The sequence below is a fragment of the Sinocyclocheilus grahami genome, unplaced genomic scaffold (assembly GCF_001515645.1).
Source record: "Sinocyclocheilus grahami isolate Dianchi unplaced genomic scaffold, SAMN03320097.WGS_v1.1 scaffold346.1, whole genome shotgun sequence".
Lineage (NCBI taxonomy): Eukaryota > Metazoa > Chordata > Actinopteri > Cypriniformes > Cyprinidae > Sinocyclocheilus > Sinocyclocheilus grahami.
Window position 1 is genome coordinate 1,226,236 of NW_015505525.1, and position 18,858 is coordinate 1,245,093.

The 18,858-nt window shown below is 36.4% G+C and overlaps 1 protein-coding gene across 1 annotated transcript in view; it reads left to right on the forward strand.

Annotated features, from left to right (window-relative positions):
- The window catches only part of LOC107548299 (paired box protein Pax-5), a 53,099-nt gene extending 35,063 nt beyond the window's left edge, over positions 1-18,036 (forward strand). The window contains exons 7-9 of the mRNA XM_016228932.1: positions 3,572-3,701; positions 12,250-12,351; positions 17,954-18,036. Coding sequence (XP_016084418.1) covers positions 3,572-3,701; positions 12,250-12,351; positions 17,954-18,036 — 315 coding nt within the window. The remainder of the gene's footprint in view (positions 1-3,571; positions 3,702-12,249; positions 12,352-17,953) is intronic.
- The last annotated feature ends 822 nt before the right edge of the window (positions 18,037-18,858 follow it).

Sequence of the window (18,858 nt, forward strand, 5' to 3'; positions counted from 1 at the left end):
ATGTGTCCCTTTTGTTGTCCTGGTCCGTTCTCCTTATAATTTCCTGTACTATTTTTACTGTAATTAAAAAAATGTAAACATGTTTATATCATATTTGTTACTTAAAATGATACTTTTCAAACACTTGTATAATATATTTCTCGTAACAGTGCTGTCAATGCATTGCTTAAAGGGTAAGTTCACCCAAAAATGAAAACTGTCATTTACCTGTATGACTTTTTCTTCAGCAAAACATAAAAGAAGACGTGTGCGTGTGTGTTTTACTTTATTTAATGTAATGTTATTTTGGACACCAACTTTCATTTTATGGACAAAAACAGCTGAAACATTCTTCAAAATATCTTCTTTTGTGTTCTGCAAAAGAAAGGAAGTCATACAGGTTTGGAATGAGGGTAAGTAATGACAGAATCGTAATTCTTGTCTGAAACTATGCCCTCTACGTATATCAGATTTCACCCAAAAAAAAAAAAACAAGTTCAGAAGCAACATGGTCTCAAAGAAAGCATTTAGAATTGTGAGTGTGCATTACACATGTTGAGAGCCGCGACAGGAGCTCACCAATAAATGCCTCCCTGCCAGTCAGGCTCATTTAATACTGCATGCACTGCTAAATACCTCCCCCATCACTCTTTCTCAGTCCCACACACACATAGTGCAGTTTACAGGCTCTTCACAGAGACAATATGTACAAGCTGAGGAAAAAATAGAGGAAGGGAGATAGAGGGAATGGAAGAGAGAAAGAGCGTCTGAGAGGAAATACTATTATGTAAATGCGGCTGCGGGTTGGGGTGAAATTATTTTGGTGTCGCGCGATTAGGGGCCTCATCTGTTATTGATGTGAGCGGAGAGGAGAGCCATTACAGAGAGGCTGTGTCAAAAATGACCCCCGAGAAAACTGTGACCCCAGAGAGAAATCCAGAGAGCAAGGAATACAGTTGAAATGGAATTCCAGTGAGTTTCAGATAGTGCTTGTTATTTAGTCAAAATCAATAATAGTCTTTTTTTGTTGTTGTTGTTTTTCTCTTTTACTCTGTTTTTCTTCGTTTCATCTCAATTTATTTTACAAACTCCATTCCTGTACACATTTTCACATTCTCTCTTTCAATATCTGGCTTCTCTCCAATCTTTGCCCCAGCTGTGGTGTGTGCGAGTGTGTGCTGCGTCTATATGTGAAATGTGTGTGTGCATCATGGGTGCTGATGGGTTGCGTAGCTTCAGAATTGACAACACTTACAGGCTAAAATGAGAATCATCCATCTTCACTAGGCTGCTGTCAGAGGCAGGGCCAAACTTCATAATCCCCAATTACTAGCGCTAACCTCCCCATCTACATACACACATGATGAGGGGGCGGGTGCGAGCTGCATAAACAGAGAGGAAATGCCTCAGACTGAAACAGAGAAACAGACAGTGGAAAGGAGTCAGGGATAGAGAGAGAGAGAGAGAGAGAGAGGGAGGAAGTGGACGGTGTGAGCTGTGATTGGTAAGGTCACAGTCTACTGCCCTCGCCGTGGTGATGAGCACTGAGGTGTTTAAGGGGTCACTGGGATACACACATACATTCATACACAAACACTAACAAACACCCTGCTTACACTGTGTATTAGATAGGGATTTAAAAGTTGTGGTTTTTCAGTTCAGTAATTTTAGTATCTAGAATTACAGATTTATCCACAATTCTTTTAGTACTTTAGACGAACCTCCCTGTCTCAATAATCTGGGCTAACTACATACAAACAAACAAACAAATAAGTCAGTTTTCTTGCAGTTGAAATGGGATGTGTGCAATAGATAAATAGATAGATAGATAGATAGATAGATAGATATAGATAGATAGATAGATAGATAGATAGATAGATAGATAGATAGATAGATAGATAGATAGATAGATAGATAGATAGAGGGCTTTAGTTTTACAATTGTTCAAAGGTAGTTGGTAAGATTTCTTTAAATGTTTTTGAAAGAAGAAATCTATTATGCTCACCAAGGTTGCATTTATTTGATAAAAAATACAGTAAAAACAGTAATATTGTGAAATATTATTACATTCTTAGTAATTATTCTCAATTATTATATTATTAATTCTTACGAAATCATTCTAATTTTCTGATTTGGTGCTCAAGAAACAAAACAAAAAACATTTTTGTGGGCTTGTGGCAACCACATGTGATGACCCCGGGCTGGACTCTGCTTCAGATCTTCCCACATCGTGACGTAGATATGTTGGGGCGTGTTAGAATGAGCCATTTTAGGTAGGTGTGGTTGACTCTTAACTTTTATAAAGAATATCTCTTTGGATTTGAGACTTTAGTCTTTGCAACTTTATAGATCTTCTTTATGCACCAAGAGCTTGTAACACTCCAAAGAGAAAAGGAAAATTGAAATCGCATCATATAACCCCTTTAAGCTGGTACTGCACATTTTATTCCCAGTGTTAGAGTACTTTTACACTTTTTTACACATTTATGCATAGTAAAGGCAACAATCTTTAAAAAGCTAAATTAAATATTAATAATGTCAGATTATGTAAATGTTACCTTTTTTATTTTTTCCATTTTATTGATTTATTTTTTTTTATTATTTATTTATATTTTGATATTTATATTTTGATGAATGTCACCATACATCAGTTTGAGAACTTTTGCATTAGCATATATGTGGTAATTTTGATGTCACTGAGTCTTTTTCTTTTTTTTTTACATGTAAATGCAGTTTATTATAACTATAACTTTATAACTTTAACTATAACTTTATTTATTATAACTATAACTTTCATATCTTTAAATACAGAACATCATATGGACAACTAGTCAGTAATTATGCAGATTTAAAAGCTGAACATGTGCTTGGCTTAAGTGGGATATGACGAAAGCAATGAATTGTGGTTCATTAAAGAGTCACTTTGACAGATTCAGTGAGTGTCTGCAAAATTGTAAATGTGTAACTTTTAGGAGTACAAATATAGATGGACAGACACGGACCAAAATCCACAAAACTCTTCCTGAAATCAAATTATGTGGTTCTAGTAGTTTTTGTTTTTTTAATGGAACCCATTCTGAGTGGACAGAGAGGATTAGTATGCCCAGTAAAAAAGCACAAGCTTAGTTGCAGCTTAACATTTATTTACAGATATGTTAACATGGATGGTAATAGCTTGTAATGACGTAACTGTACGGTAACAGCAGGGGCAGGTGTACTATTGTTGGGGTTTAATTCACTCCTAATCAGGGTTATTAATAACCTCCTCCTGGACTAAAACAGAAGTGACATCCACTTCCCAAACTCTGCCATCAAACCACATCCACACCTGAGTGACAAACCCCATTACCGCCAATGGAGATGAATCACTGTGGGTGTGGGACAGAGATCATTGTAAGTAATTGCTCATGAAAGCACACAAACGGGGTCAGTCTGAGGTCGGCCACATACATCACCTGGATCTATGCCACCACTTCTCATTAGTGTTGACTACATACCTGTGTGCCATTCACAAACACATGATGAGGGTTAACATGCATTTCATGAAGTTGATTTTCTTCCATTGTAGCCATCTAATGAAATCTCTCTCCAGACATCTGATTACTCGGCTATGGCGTCTTTGGCTGGCGGACTGGAGGAGATGAAGAACAGCCTGGCCAATCAGACGGGAGCAGAACTGGGTTCCACTGTTGCAGGGCCTCAATCGTATCCACTTGTGTCTGGTAAGCAAACTACCTATATGTTAAAAACACACACATACACAATTTCACTTTCACTGTGGAGTTTTCCCAGACTCATTCCACCCAAGTCCAAATTGTGAGAGAAAATGTTGTAAAAATGATAAAAATAAGAAAATAACCTATTTATTTTTTTTTAATTCAGACTACAGAGAAACAAAAACAGAATTGCAAGATATAAACTTGCAATTACGAGAAAAAAGTCAGAATTGTGAAATAAAAAGTGACAATTACCTTTTTTAGTTTGTATTTTTTTATTCTGTGACAGAAACAAGCTTTGTTTAGTAGATAAAAAGCTAAAAAAGCTTGTTTTGTTTAGTGGATAAAAAAAATGTAAGGCTTAAATTATTCAAAAAACACAGAAATGGAAATGTTGGAACTGGAAATAAACAGCAGACACTTTTGTCTAAGATTTGCCAGGCTTCTTTTGTATTATAGCTGTGTTAAACATGTATTAGAACCACCTGATTGTGGATCAGCTTGCTGTGGGCAGCTCAGAGGTGAGATGAGAGTGTTATCAGACCTGTTAAACAGTGCTCAGTGATTCAGATTCACACTCTATATCCTAAGGGACAGAGGGAGTGGATGGAGACCTGTAATTACTATATACACGTCTCGTTCTCTCCCTTACTGGCTCACTCCATTTGGGAGTAAGGGAGCGCTAATTAAGAGCTGCTTGGACAGGAGCCCTAACGAGGGAATCATGGAATTGGGATTTGTGGACCATCTGACAAGGTAGAGCGAAACCTGTATGTCTAGACTGTGTTTGTGCTTGTGTGCACGCGTGTGTGTGTGTGTGTGGAAGGAGAGAAAGCCAGAATGAATTACAAACAGAGCTTGCCTCATAATGGACCATGTGAAAAGACAATGGGACGGGTACCTCTTGTTTGCATAATGGCGCCCCCTATTGGTAGAAATGAACATTTTATTTTTACATTTATGATAACTAACAATTTTTTTATCAATTTACAAATGATACATTCAAGCAATGACATTTATACTGGAATGCAGAAAAAAATATTAAAAATATAAAGAGAAACAATTTTTTTTAAATTTTATTTTGGCTATTTTTTATCTCTCTTGTTTAGTTTATAGAAATGTGATGAGATCGAGAAGTGACACAAGTAGCCCCCTCTACTACACATATACCATTTTTTCCCCAATGATTTTATCTCTTTTTTTTTTAGCAAGAAAATATTTTCCTGTCTACCCTCTTTCATTCTTCTCTTTTCTGACAACGTCTCTCAGAGGACTAGGCCTTGTCTGTTCTTCCTCTGAAGAGTCCATCTCTCTCTCTGTCCTTCGCTGTTGCCCTGTCCACTGACCCAGAGTGGATTAGTATCCAGTCTTCACTAATGTCTTCCTGTCACCTAACATGGACAACTCCCTAACATGGCAAACAGCAGAACAGAGAGTGTGAGACTCTGTGCGTCAGGTCTGGACAAATTACATTTGTTTTTAAATGCTAAACATGCATTAATTACCAATATTTTGGTATGTTACTTTTTACATTTTGGCTGCTTCAGGCATTGTTCATTGCTAACATATTGCTGAAAAGCTTATATTTGGTTGTTTATGGCAGGCTCCATTCTGACAACTTACCCCAATGCTTGTGACAGCATGCCCCTTTTTGTATGGTACTTTGAATTTATTGAAAAGGATAGCATCTTCATTTTCAAGGGGGTCCTAAAAACACAAAAACAAAATATTACAACAAACAAAACATGTACACACACAAATATACAAAACAGAAGACATGCTCAACCAATCCCCTACACCCACAGCAGGATTACAATACAAGCAATGTCATATATAAACAGAATCAACCTAATAAAACTTAAAAGCATACACAAATTATTTTGAGATAAAATAAAGATGACCTAAAGCAATAAAGGGAAGTAACAAATCTCAAAGACTGAGGAAGATTATTCCAATCAGAAGGAGTTTTATATTGAAAAGACATATGTGCGTTTTCTCAAAAAATTCTGAGAACAAAAAAGAACAGAAATTGTACATATCTGAATAAGAAAATCTGTATGGAATCAAGTACTGTTTCAAATACCAAGGACAATCAAAATAAAAGTATTTAAAAATAAACAGATAACAATTACATTGTCTTCTTGATTTAGGATGTAACCAATTAAGCATTTCGTACATATAGCAGTGATGAGTACGATATGGACAGCTTAAAATAAATCTTCTCAAGGAGTTGTAAACCACATTAAGAGGCTTCAGATAAGTATCAGAGGTATTTTGATATATGATATCAGCATAATCAATAAGAGATAATATTACCTGAGAAATATTTATTTTTCTAACCTGACGTGTAAAACTATATGGAACAACAAATAAACACAAACAACCGTATGTTCTATTAACAATATAATCAATATGGGGCTTAAAAAATGTCATAATCAAAAGTAATATTCAAATCAAAAGTAAAAGAATGACACCGTCGCGTGCCAAATAGCTGTCACAAATGCTTCTGTGAGGAGCACGGAGTGAGGAACGAGGAGACGTGGAGTAAACTTCTAACAAACAGACTTTAATTAACATCCAATGGAACTAGGAACACACACGTAGTGGGGAAAGACAAACATTCAATACCAGACAAACTCAGAAAGCACAGACTGGACCTTAAATACATGGGGTAATTGACAACACAAACTGGGTCATGGAGCATATGGAGAGGGAAAAACACACAGAATGAGTCCAGGGGCATGACATATCGCCCCTCTCCCGGAAGGCGCGTCCTCGCGCCATAGAACAACAGAGGGGGGGCATGGGAGGGAATTTGGGAGGTGGCTCGGGAGGAGGATGGACACGGGCCGGTAGACAGAGTCCAGGGAGGTGACGATGGAGGGAGGAGCCAGGGAGACGACAGGAAGGACTTGGACCAAGAGGGGCCAAACAAGACCCAGGCCACAACCATGATGGCAACCCACGGTGGAGCTGACAGAGGGAGGACGACGACTCCAGGGGGGCGACCAACGGTGGTGGAGCAGGTGGCGGAGGAGCCCGAGGTGGAGAGGGAGAGCCGATGAGCCAGGGCGACAGGGAGGATCAGGAGGGCCAAGGCGGAGCAGATGGTGCCGGCGACTGACGCGGAGGCAGGGATCCGAAAAGCCGCAGTGGAGCCGGAGCGACAGAGGACCGAGGAGGAGCCGAAGAGATGAAGGAGCCTGACAAAGCCGGAGGGACGAGGAGTGGAGCCCCGAGGCGCAGGATGGTCGACGTCAGACCAAGGCGGAGCCGGAGGGACAAGGGAGCTCGGCGGAGCTAGTGGACTGCCGGGCCACGGCGGAGAGGAGGGAGCTAGGAGCCATGGTGGAGCCGACAGGTCCATAGCCCGAGGCGGAATCCAGGGCTTAGAGGCTGGAGGCGGAGTCAAGGGATACTCCAGCCCCGGCGACGCTAGAGGATGGCAGTCCCGCGGAGCTCGCACCGTGCTGATGGTGGGCTGAGGGCGAAAAGAGGGGCTGCCAGATGACAGCGGTGGAGGAGGCAGGAGAGGGGGGGTGGGTGGGCATTTGTAAGCCTCTGGGCTTTCAGGGCTGAACTCATGAACGGGAGCCCTCCTTGGGCTGAACGTGGGAACTGGAGCCTTCTCTGGGCTAGAAATGGGAACAGGAACTTTCTCTGGGCTAGACATGGGAACAGGAACTTTCTCGGGGCTAAACTCGGGGACTGGAGCCCTCTCTGGGCTAAACTCTGGAACTGGAGCACTCTCTGCGCTAGACTTGGGGAATGGAGCCCTCTCTGGGCTAAACTCTAACAAAAATGGAGGGAACACACGGAGGTTACTGTTTTGGTCTGGTATTCTGTCACAAATGCTACTGTGAGGAGCACAGAGCGATGAATGAGGAGATGTGGAGTAAACTTCTAACAAACAGACTTTAATTAACTCCCAATGGAACTAGGAACACACACGTAGCGGGGAAAGACGAACATTCAATACCAGACAAACTCAAAAAGCACAGACAGGACCTTAAATACATGGGGTAATTGACAACACACACCTGGAAATAATGAAACAATTAACATGGGAAAACTGGGTAATGGAGCACGTGGAGAGGGAAAAACACACAGAATGAGTCCAGGGGCGTGACAATAACATACAGCAAGTCTTCTTTTTATTCAATATAAGCATATTGTTGTGAAACCATTTTTGAACCAAATTAAAATCATATCGTAAAGAATTGTGGATTTGCAACGAATCAGAATTAGTGGTGTAAATAACAGTGTCATCAGCATAAAGATGTACAGAGCAATTTAAGCATATTTGTGATAAATCATTAATAAAAATAGAAAAAAGTAGTGGACCCAGAGTAGAACCTTGAGGAACACCTTTTTCAACAATCGAATAATCAGACTGAAAACCTTGGAATACAACATACTAACACCTGTTGTGCAGATAAGCATTAAACCAAAGAAGAGCATTTCTAGTTAAACCAATGGAAGACAAATTATCGAGAAGAAGTTAATGATTGACCATATCAAAAGCCTTTGAAAGATCGATGAAAATGTCACTTGTGGCTTGGCCTTTGTCAATGGATGAGAACACACCATTTGTGAATTTTAAAAGGGCAGTAGTAGTAGAAAAGTTGGGTCTGAAACCAGACTGAAATGGCAATAGAGTATTTGGTGACCTAATATAAAGAGATAATTGTTTAAAAATAAGTTTCTCAAAACTTTTTGTAATAGAACAAATAATAGAAATTGGACGATAATTGTTCACATCAGATGAATCTCCACCTTTGAACAGAGGAATACCGCTTGCACATTTCCATATAGAAAGAACAGAAGTTGTTGATGAAGACAAACAAAAAATACAAAGTATATTAAGTAATATCACTGCAATTTGGCCAAAGGCATAATATTTGAAATATTGCATGATTGCGTGTATGACATTTCTTTTATACAAGTCCTTGGCAAGAACCGTCATACTGTACAATCAGATAAAACTTTAGTCTTTTCTTTAAAAAAATAAAAAAAATAAAATAAATAAATAAATAAATAAAAAATAGAACAAATAATAGAAATTGGACGATAATTGTTCACATCAGATGAATCTCCACCTTTGAACAGAGGAATACCGCTTGCACATTTCCATATAGAAAGAACAGAAGTTGTTGATGAAGACAAACAAAAAATACAAAGTATATTAAGTAAAATCTCTTCAATTTGGCCAAAGGCATAATATTTGAAATATTGCATGATTGCGTGTATGACATTTCTTTTATACAAGTCCTTGGCAAGAACCGTCATACTGTACAATCAGATAAAATTTTTGTCTTTTCTTTAAAAAAAAAAAAATATAAAAAATAAATAAATAAATAAATAAAAATATGTATTATATGTAGATAGTGTTACATTCTAATTGAATTTTAAAAGGGCAGTAGTAGTAGAAAAGTTGGGTCTGAAACCAGACTGAAATGGCAATAGAGTATTTGGTGACCTAATATAAAGAGATAATTGTTTAAAAATAAGTTTCTCAAAACTTTTTGTAATAGAACAAATAATAGAAATTGGACGATAATTGTTCACATCAGATGAATCTCCACCTTTGAACAGAGGAATACCGCTTGCACATTTCCATATAGAAAGAACAGAAGTTGTTGATGAAGACAAACAAAAAATACAAAGTATATTAAGTAATATCACTGCAATTTGGCCAAAGGCATAATATTTGAAATATTGCATGATTGCGTGTATGACATTTCTTTTATACAACAAGAACCCAAGAACCGTCATACTGTACAATCAGATAAAACTTTAGTCTTTTCTTTAAAAAAATAAAAAAAATAAAATAAATAAATAAATAAATAAAAATATGTATTATATGTAGATAGTGTTACATTCTAATGTTTAATATTTGAAACAACCCAATATATATATTAAACTTAATAAATTGAATAAATCTTAGTATTGAGAATTTAAGTTGTGTGTTATGCTAACTTTAAGAAGTTATTTACAATAATTTTTAAGAACATTATTTTCATGAATTTTAAATATTCTCAAGTTTAGTCTTTAGAACAATCGATAAGAACATTCTGGTTCTTAGAGTGTTTTTGGGAATACAAAATATTTGTACCTTTACACTTAGTTTAGAAAATAAGAAAGATAAGAATTTTTTGTGAATCAGCACGAATTAAGTGAATGATTCAATCACTTGTTTGACACAATGGCAACATTCATTGTGTTTTTCCTGAATGAATTAGCACTTTTGAATAAATCCATTGATTCACTCAAAGACACTTGCTGTTTTCTGTGTATATATTTATAATACTTTTTGACTGATATGTGACCTATGACCACTCAGATCTCATTTGCTTTATACCTGCAAACATAGAATCTGCAACTACTGAATAATGTGTTTATCCAAAGGTCATATAGTAGTCATGTTGCACAACAGTTTCCCTTTCCATACTTTACCCTTCTTTCAATCTCCGTCCCTGAGTTATTCTTCACCTTGCCTCTGTCTCTTACACCTTCTTTCATCTTCTCTATTACCCTTTTTAATCTCTGATAAAGTATTCAGTTTCCCTCCTTGCCCCCTCCCCCTCAAAGGCCCTACGGAGGCTTAAACGGTGCCTGTGTTGAAGGGGATGGATGAACTGAGTGTGATGGTGTTTATTATGATGAATGGGCTGCAGTCTACAGATCAGCACCATGTGCAGACTGAGAGATGATTCACTCTGACAGCCATGTCATGTAGCCTAATACAGTTATACATCCATATAACAGAGAGAGAGAGGAGAGATAAAGCGAGAAATAATTAAATTTAGAAACTGCCCAATGATCACTGTGAAATGGACAAGTTAAATCTCTCATTAATATTATTATTAATCCATCCTTGTTTGTTTTTAATGAACTCTAATCGACAATCTATAAGGTACTGACTGTTGTCACATGCAGGTCAGTTACCTGTGCCTAAAGATATAATTATTTTAAACTTTAACTTCACTGACCTGATTTTCTTGTTAGTTCCTATGAATATGCCCCTTTCTTTAGTGAATCAGGCCTGAGGGAGACAGGGGCATGTATGTTGTACACTAACAGTAGAGACTACCAGATCCTGTCATACATCAGTGCATAATTATACCAAAGGCCCTATTACTGGGGCAAAGGCAGATTTGTGATCTGACATAAAGTGAGATGGCTGTATTAATCGGGATAGTTAAACAGGATGTCGCTAGTTTACCAAGCTCATAAGATGTCACTTATCTGATTTAATAAGCTACAGCATAGATCCATGCTTCATTCACTTTGCAATGTGAACACTTTCTGTCAGCTTTAAAAATCACACTAGCCTTTAATTGAAAATTTGTTAGTAAGGGTGCATAAATGTAAGATGTAAAATGTAAAAATGTAAGCATAATTATTAAAAAACTGTTAAATAATAACTATTAAAACTAGATATTTACATTCTCAGAACGTTCTGGGAACCACAAAAATTGTTAGCTGGGTTACTGCAATGATTCATTCTGTATTAATTCGCAAATTGCCAGTTCTGATTCTAAACGGACAGAAAACACACATGACATGAATGCTGAAATATTGTCAGGAAAATGATTCTCAGGTCTCAGATCTAATCTCAATTGTTAGTCAGTCAGTGATATTAGTAATATTTTAATGTATCATTAATAGTGTAGTGTAGAAATACTGAGACACTATTTCACTAAAGTCTAGCGATGCACCTGGTGGTAAGGATTTTTAAGTGTTCTGCAGATTACATTGAAACGCTAATAGCTGGTGACAAGTGAATCACTTTAAAAGTGATTAATTAAACAATGTATTATAGAGGTTTCAGAGGTTTATAGAGGCTTCTTTTTCTAACTTTTTTCATATGTTGAACAAAAATAGACAAAGCAAATGGTAATACTACCATCTAAAATGTAAATATTTCTTGTTTATTAAACTATATAAAAGCAAATATCGCACTTGTGCTGGGAGTCTGACTACCAGCTGAATCAAATCTGTGCTTTATTATTTGCCATTGTTTTATTTATTTCCATATAGAAACTCAGGACACACTTATGTGTTGACATCACTATAGGACATTTTTCAGTTTTAACCTGGTTGTTAAATCTGACGTCACATGTCGCCATTTCCATATCCAAACACTCAATCAGATCTCAAAAACCAACATTAAATGGTGCTATAGTGCACACCACAGCACCACAGTGCTGTAGTGCAACCAAAAATGATACTAACCTTTATCTCCATAGCAAAATCTTAGTTGGCCAGACAGTGATTATTTATTAAAAATGTTAAAATATTGGTGTCTGAGACACTGTATTTTTTTAAAGCATAGTTGAGATCTTGGAGTAAAGATTTGGACCCTCAAACATTCTCACAACTTAACAAGCCGATAAAAAGGTTAAAGCCTAGTTTATGGAACAATTATAGATGAAATTGCTTCTTAAGGGATTGTGGTGATTGGAATGAGTCACTGAGAAGTCAGATCAATAAACTCTTCCCTATGGAGTTGATCCTATTCATGCTAGAAATGCTCTTTTTATCTTTACAGGTCGCGACCTGGCCAGCACCACACTCCCTGGTTACCCTCCTCATGTTCCTCCAACTGGGCAGGGTAGTTACTCCACACCCTCCCTCACAGGGATGGTACCTGGTGAGTCTCACTTGCATATATGCATGTCAATCAATTGTTAACTCCATCTACACAAACTTCACATACACAGAAACAACTATTTTAAGTTCCCATCATACTAGGTTGAGTTCTTTAGATTCTTTTTGGCATATTTCTATGAAAATAACAGATAGGCTAATTTTCATATATGTGCCACCCTCATTTATTCTCTCTCATCCTCTTCCGCTCGTCCTGCTGTAGTCACTCTCCCAATACCCCCTTTTCACCTCTGCTTTATTTCAGTTGAGGTCCCAGTGGGAGGGGGTCTTGTCTTTGCCACTTCCTGTCTCCCCCCATCTGCCAGGTTGACAGCACTCCCAGGGGGTTATGGGATGGGAAAGGGTGGGGGGTGTTGGGTGGTTGGCAGAGTGTGGGGCGGGTGGACTGGCTGAGTTGAACTTATTTTTTAATGTTTATTAGAATGCATTTCTGAAAGAAGATGATGCACAATATGATTCACAATACACACAAAAAAGTAGAATATACAGTATATGGATCCACAATCTGGTTATCAGTGGATATCTGCGTTTAAAAAAAAAAAAGTATTATTATTATGCATTATTGGCTGCTAAATGATAGTTTAAATCTTAAATGCAACAATAAAAAATGCTTTAATAAGTTATATCTCTGGACCAAAACAGTTGACAGATGAATGTGATAATTTGTTGTTGCGATGAGCGCAACAGATTTATTTACCTCAGAAAGTACATGGATTGTATTTCATACCGCATTTTTATTCATCTTGATTTTTCACAACTTGTGTGAAGCATAGGAAAATGGAAAATGTACTGGTAATTTTCTGCCAGGATATTATGCTAAAGTTTACAGACATCTATTTTAACCCTACAATACAACACAATGCAATGTGTGATTTAAAATATGCGGAAAATGCCTATGAAAAATCTATTTGAAAAATAGCTTTATATTAACACTACACTGTGCTTTATCTTTACGGACTTTCCTTACTTTAATCAACTACTATTCTTGTTAAATGTGGCTTACCAACTAGCAAAATTATAACTATGATGAAAAAAGCAAAACTTGAAGGAGGGATTTGCTTGCTTAGCTTCAGTATCAAGTGCAAGGTAACACAAGTGGATACAAGTGGAAACTCTAGTGTGACAAGACAAATAGAGTGGTATAAAAAAGCAAGAACTGTGGGTTGAAGGACTGTTCACCAACCCTTGTATCAACTCCCTGAACACAGCAAAACAAACCCAAGCCAAAACAACAACAACAACAACAACATGTCTCTTGTCGTGTCTCCAGTCTGTCACGCTGGTGTCTCTTTCGATGCTCTCCCCGGTTGCCACCATGACTCAAAGGGTCTTGTCGGGTCCCCTCTCTTCAGAGCAAGATCTGTAACCTTGTCTCGTATTTCCCTCCAACTGAATCACCCATGTTTCCCCCACTTCTGACAAGCATTTATGACCTTGCAACCCATCTCTCTCGCTAGACCCCAACCCTCTTTTCTTCTCCATCCATAAGTCATTCCCTGCACTTTCACCAGCATCTTCCCAAAACAACCTGACATGTGGTAGTCGCTGTGGTGCGCAGAGTTGACGGAGGGGAGGTAACCATGCCAACGATCCCATCTAAAAGCATGCTGAAGGTTAAGGGTAGGAGCAAAGCTCCAGACATGCACTTTAGATTATCCTACTTCATTTACCTTCAACTATTGCCATTTTTTCAATTGTCTGTTTTTATGATGATACATGGGAATGTACTAAGTTCAGCATAAAATATAAAAATGAAAAACACTTCAAGCTTTACTCTGACAGCAAATATTTAATGAATCATGTTGCATTAATGTATCCATATTATTTTATATAATATACAGTATGCATGAACATTTTTATATCCATTATATACTAGATATGAAATAATGTAAAATTACATAAAATATAAAGTTAATTTTTAATTTGACAACTCAAAGCTAAAAGTGATAAATGCCACACTACTGTTCAAAAGGTTTGGGTTAACACTTTTTTTTGGGTCTGAATACTTTCCGTACCCACTGTATATATATATATATGGATTAAAACATTTCCACTGTAGATTCAGAATCTTTTAGGATGTAAAACATGAATGTAATTAAGAAGAATGTAATTGATGAATGTAATTACATGAATGTAATTATTAAGAATTTAATAATTTTTATAATACAATTCATAGTAGTAAATTATATTTACCTACATACAATTAATTGCTGATTCAGAGTGTTTACCTGATTTAGGGGCCGATTACACGACAACGTTTTTGGCCAAAAACGGGGAAAACATTTTTTGGGGACTGAAAACGCATATTTTTGAAAACGGGTTTCAAAGTGCAAGTTTTTGAAAACGCCATGGTTGTCGTTTCCGTGTAAACACATACGGGAATCTTTGAAAACGGTGATGTCATGCGCATGCGTAGTACGTGTTAGGTATGTAGACATGTGCAGTACGTGTCGATTTTAAAGGCAAGCGCGAACAAACATACACAACAATGGCAGAGTACATGGTACTGTTGTTGCTGCTCAAGAGTTGGCTAACGCTTCTTCAGCAAAGTGTGGATTTTTTTTTGATTGCAGTTTTTAGAACAAAGAACATATAAGGGCAATAACATTTAAACTGAATGAAAACAAATACTTAAAATAGATAAATAAATACAAATTAAATAAGAAAAGCAATAAAAAAAATCTCATGTCTGTAAACAAGTACAAATAATTACAAATTATTCAAAGAATAGATTTAAGGCTTTAAAGTAATTTACAGTTTTTTTGCTTTGTTATTTCTTGTTTCTTTTAACATTTACAGGTAGTGAGCTATTTCTATTTTGAAATGAGTAAAATTAGTTTATTCACTGTCCATTTACATTTGTGAATAAATAATTTTCCATATAAAATGAGTAAATTCACAATATACCAAATTTTGAAGTCAACAGTATATTCATAAAAAAATAAAACATCCTTTGCTTTGAGTTGCAATTCAGTGTTAATACTTTGTTTAACAAAAAAAAACAAATCACACCACAATAATTTTGTATAAATACAGTCATAAAATAAATGAACAATACTCTCATTTTCCTCTTTACAGAAAACACACTTCAAGTCAATGTCTTTATAAAACTTTGCAATGATCTGTTTTACAGGATAAATACGATGAACAATCTTGTATGATATTTCTCTAATTTTATTTGTGATACAAAAACGTCTGGAGATCTTAAAGGTTTCTTTCCAGTTGACATCTTGAAATTGTGATCTCCAAAAACCAATGGCTAAAGGAACACTGCAAATGATTTACTTCACCAATATTACAACCAACAGTGGAGACACATCATATACATCATATACATCATATAATCGTCACTTCCCTACAGGTACTGTTGACTAACAAGGTGACAGCGCCAACTACTGGCCTGGCATACGTAATACAGCGTTTTTGGCCGTTTTCGCGGATATGTATAAACTCGAATCGTTTTGAAAACGTTGTCGTGTATACGGGAAACTTTTTAAAAACGCAAGGGAAAGGTGTGTAAGCGTGGCCTTAGTTAAACATAACGGGTTAACAAAAAATTGAAGTTCAAAGCATAACTGTCTTAATCTGCCTTAATGCTCTCATCTTAGTTGTGAGACAGTATTTATTTCCTGAAAACGCTAGTTAATATTTTTGTATTGAGCTAAAAAAAAACGACTAAATTTGCTCACAAAGGGTATAACAACTTCCCCCAAAATTGATAATTGTAATTTCTTTGGATTTCTTTCCCACATTGTTACACCTGTGGTGTAAAAATTGCTTATACATTTTTCATTATGCTATATTATTACCAAATATTGGATACAATCTTTATGTCAAATGAAATCTTTCAGTTAGCACAGGTTTTGTATTTCTTTTTGGAATTTAATGGTAGTATGTCTCATTGATCTAAGCTTATGCATCTCAGATTTTGAGTGAACATTGTCAAAATTATCCACAAATAATGATTTTTCACTCAAAAACAGTGACATCTTGATATACTTCACACTCTCAAACCCTGTTTTTACAGCAACACAAAAGCTACTTAATCACACTCACATAATCTTTATTTCAAGTGAAGACAAACACACCCATCCGCCACATTTCTCACAATTTCAAACTCTTTAACTCCGGCAACAAAGACTAAGCAGCACAGCTGTCCCTCTACTCTGTTATATCCCTCACTCGTGCCCGCTGTCTCTGTGTAATAAAGAAAAATACTTCCTGCTAAAACTAACTATGATACTAAAGACATTTCATCTTTGAGGGGTCCATCAGCACTTAATGCCAACACAGACTGATCAAGATGGATCATGTGTCTTATAGAGCAGAAATGGTCTTTTCCCTGCAGAATCTGAGCTAATGATGGTGGTGTCATTTCAAATAAGAGGAAGGGCGACTTTATTGTGGGGGACTTGATAAATAAAAAGTACACTGGGCTGTACATCCATCATCCTGTGATCATATTTTCTTGGTAATGAATTAATTGCTTCTTATTTAGCATTTATCTGAATGTGATTTGAGATCAACAGCAGTTCAAGACCATTTTAAGTGGAGGGATAGTTATAAAATAAATACAGTGCTACAAACAGGAGTTCATATGGTTTAAAAACAACAATTTTTTATGCTTAGAAATTAATGCTTTTTATCAAAAGCGACATCAAAAAGACAATGATTATTTGTGATTAATCGCATCCAAAATAAAAGTGTTTGTGTACATAATATATGTGTATACTGTGTATATTTATTATGTATGAATAAAGACATACGCATACAGTATATATTTAGAAAATATTTACATGTATTCACATGTATATATTCATATAATTTATATTATATATAAATATATTTAATCATAGTCATAACATTTTTTCTTATATATATATAAGATATACATGCATATATATAATATATACATGCATGTGTGTGTGTTTATATATACATAATAAATATACACAGTACACCCACATATATTATGTACCCAAAAACATTTATTTTGGATGCGATTAATCGTTGCCCAGCACTAAATGTTAAAAAAGATTTCTATTCCAAATAAATGCTGTTTTTTATTAACTCATAATCATCAAAGAATCTTGAGAAAAATGTAGCAGCACATGATAATAATAATGTTTTTTTGTTTTGTTTTGTTTTTTACCATCAAATCAGCATATTAGAATGATATCTGAAGGATCGTGTGCCACTGATTTTATTGGCTGCTGCCATCACAGGAATAAATTAAATTTTAAAATATATTAAAATAGACAGACAATATTACTATTTTTCACAATATTACTGTTTTATTGTATTTTTGATCAAATAAAAACCGCCTTGACGAGCATAAAAAACTTCTTTTAAAAATATTTTAAAAATCCAGAAATTTTTTCTTCTGTTTTAAAATGAGTATGTGGTGTTTAAATGTGTAACTTAAACTGACTTTCAAAACCTGGATTCATTTAAATTAGTGGTTGATAACAAATTTAGAGGGTCACTGAGGGGCCTAGCTTGCTGACACATGGGCCCCCGGCCTTTAGAATTCTTTCTTCTTAATCTGATGACTGACAGATTTGTTTTTTTCATATCCCTTGTAGGATCTCCATACTACTATAGCGCAGCCACACGGGGAGCAGGAACGGCTGCCACAGCAACTGCCACTGCCTATGACCGCCACTGACCAGCCGGACAGAGGAGAGGAGGAATGGTGGAGGAGTGGGCCAAACAAAAAGAAAAGAGGAGCGAGAACGGATTGATAGCAGCCACACAAGACTGTCTACACTTAGAAGCAAAGAAATGAAGGAGGAGCAGGAAGGAGAAAGGAGAAAGAAGAAAGAAAGAAGAGGTGACAATGTTTTCCTGCCGATTACAATCAATGGTCCAATCAGTAGCTTCAACTGATGTTTCTAATTTCTGTTGATTAGTGGAAAGTATACACCCATTCACCTGTATTCCCTGTGGTCTCGGCTCACACTAAATCTGTTATTGCTTTGATTTATCTTCTGTCATTAAAGCCTTGCTTATCCTATCGTCTTTGCATCTCTATGCAGTCTGTTCTTAGAGATGATCAGGTGTTGGGAGTTGGTACCAGACAATCTACTAGTGGCAGCTTGAGATGACCTACGTACGTGATTTGAGTTCATTTTTGAGTCATTTGATCAAATGTGTGAATGTGGCATCATAATCTGTGGCAGACTTATTGTCTGTTAAAACCATGAATTGTTTCGGAGAGAACCTAACGTATCAAGTCAACAGAGACTTAATAGAGTTGGACAGATAACTCAGGTCGGAATATTGGCATTATTTACATTAAAATTAGCCAGCGTGAAGGACAGACCCATTTCACTATTGATCACGGGATGCTTCCACTTGTAAATGTAGCATAAATACGGTAGAGCTAGGAGAGAATATACTGGAAATCAGCCCTGGTGCATAAGCACAAGAATACTTGAGCCCTCTGTTGTAAACTAGGAACCATTTAGACATAATGGACTCCTTATAA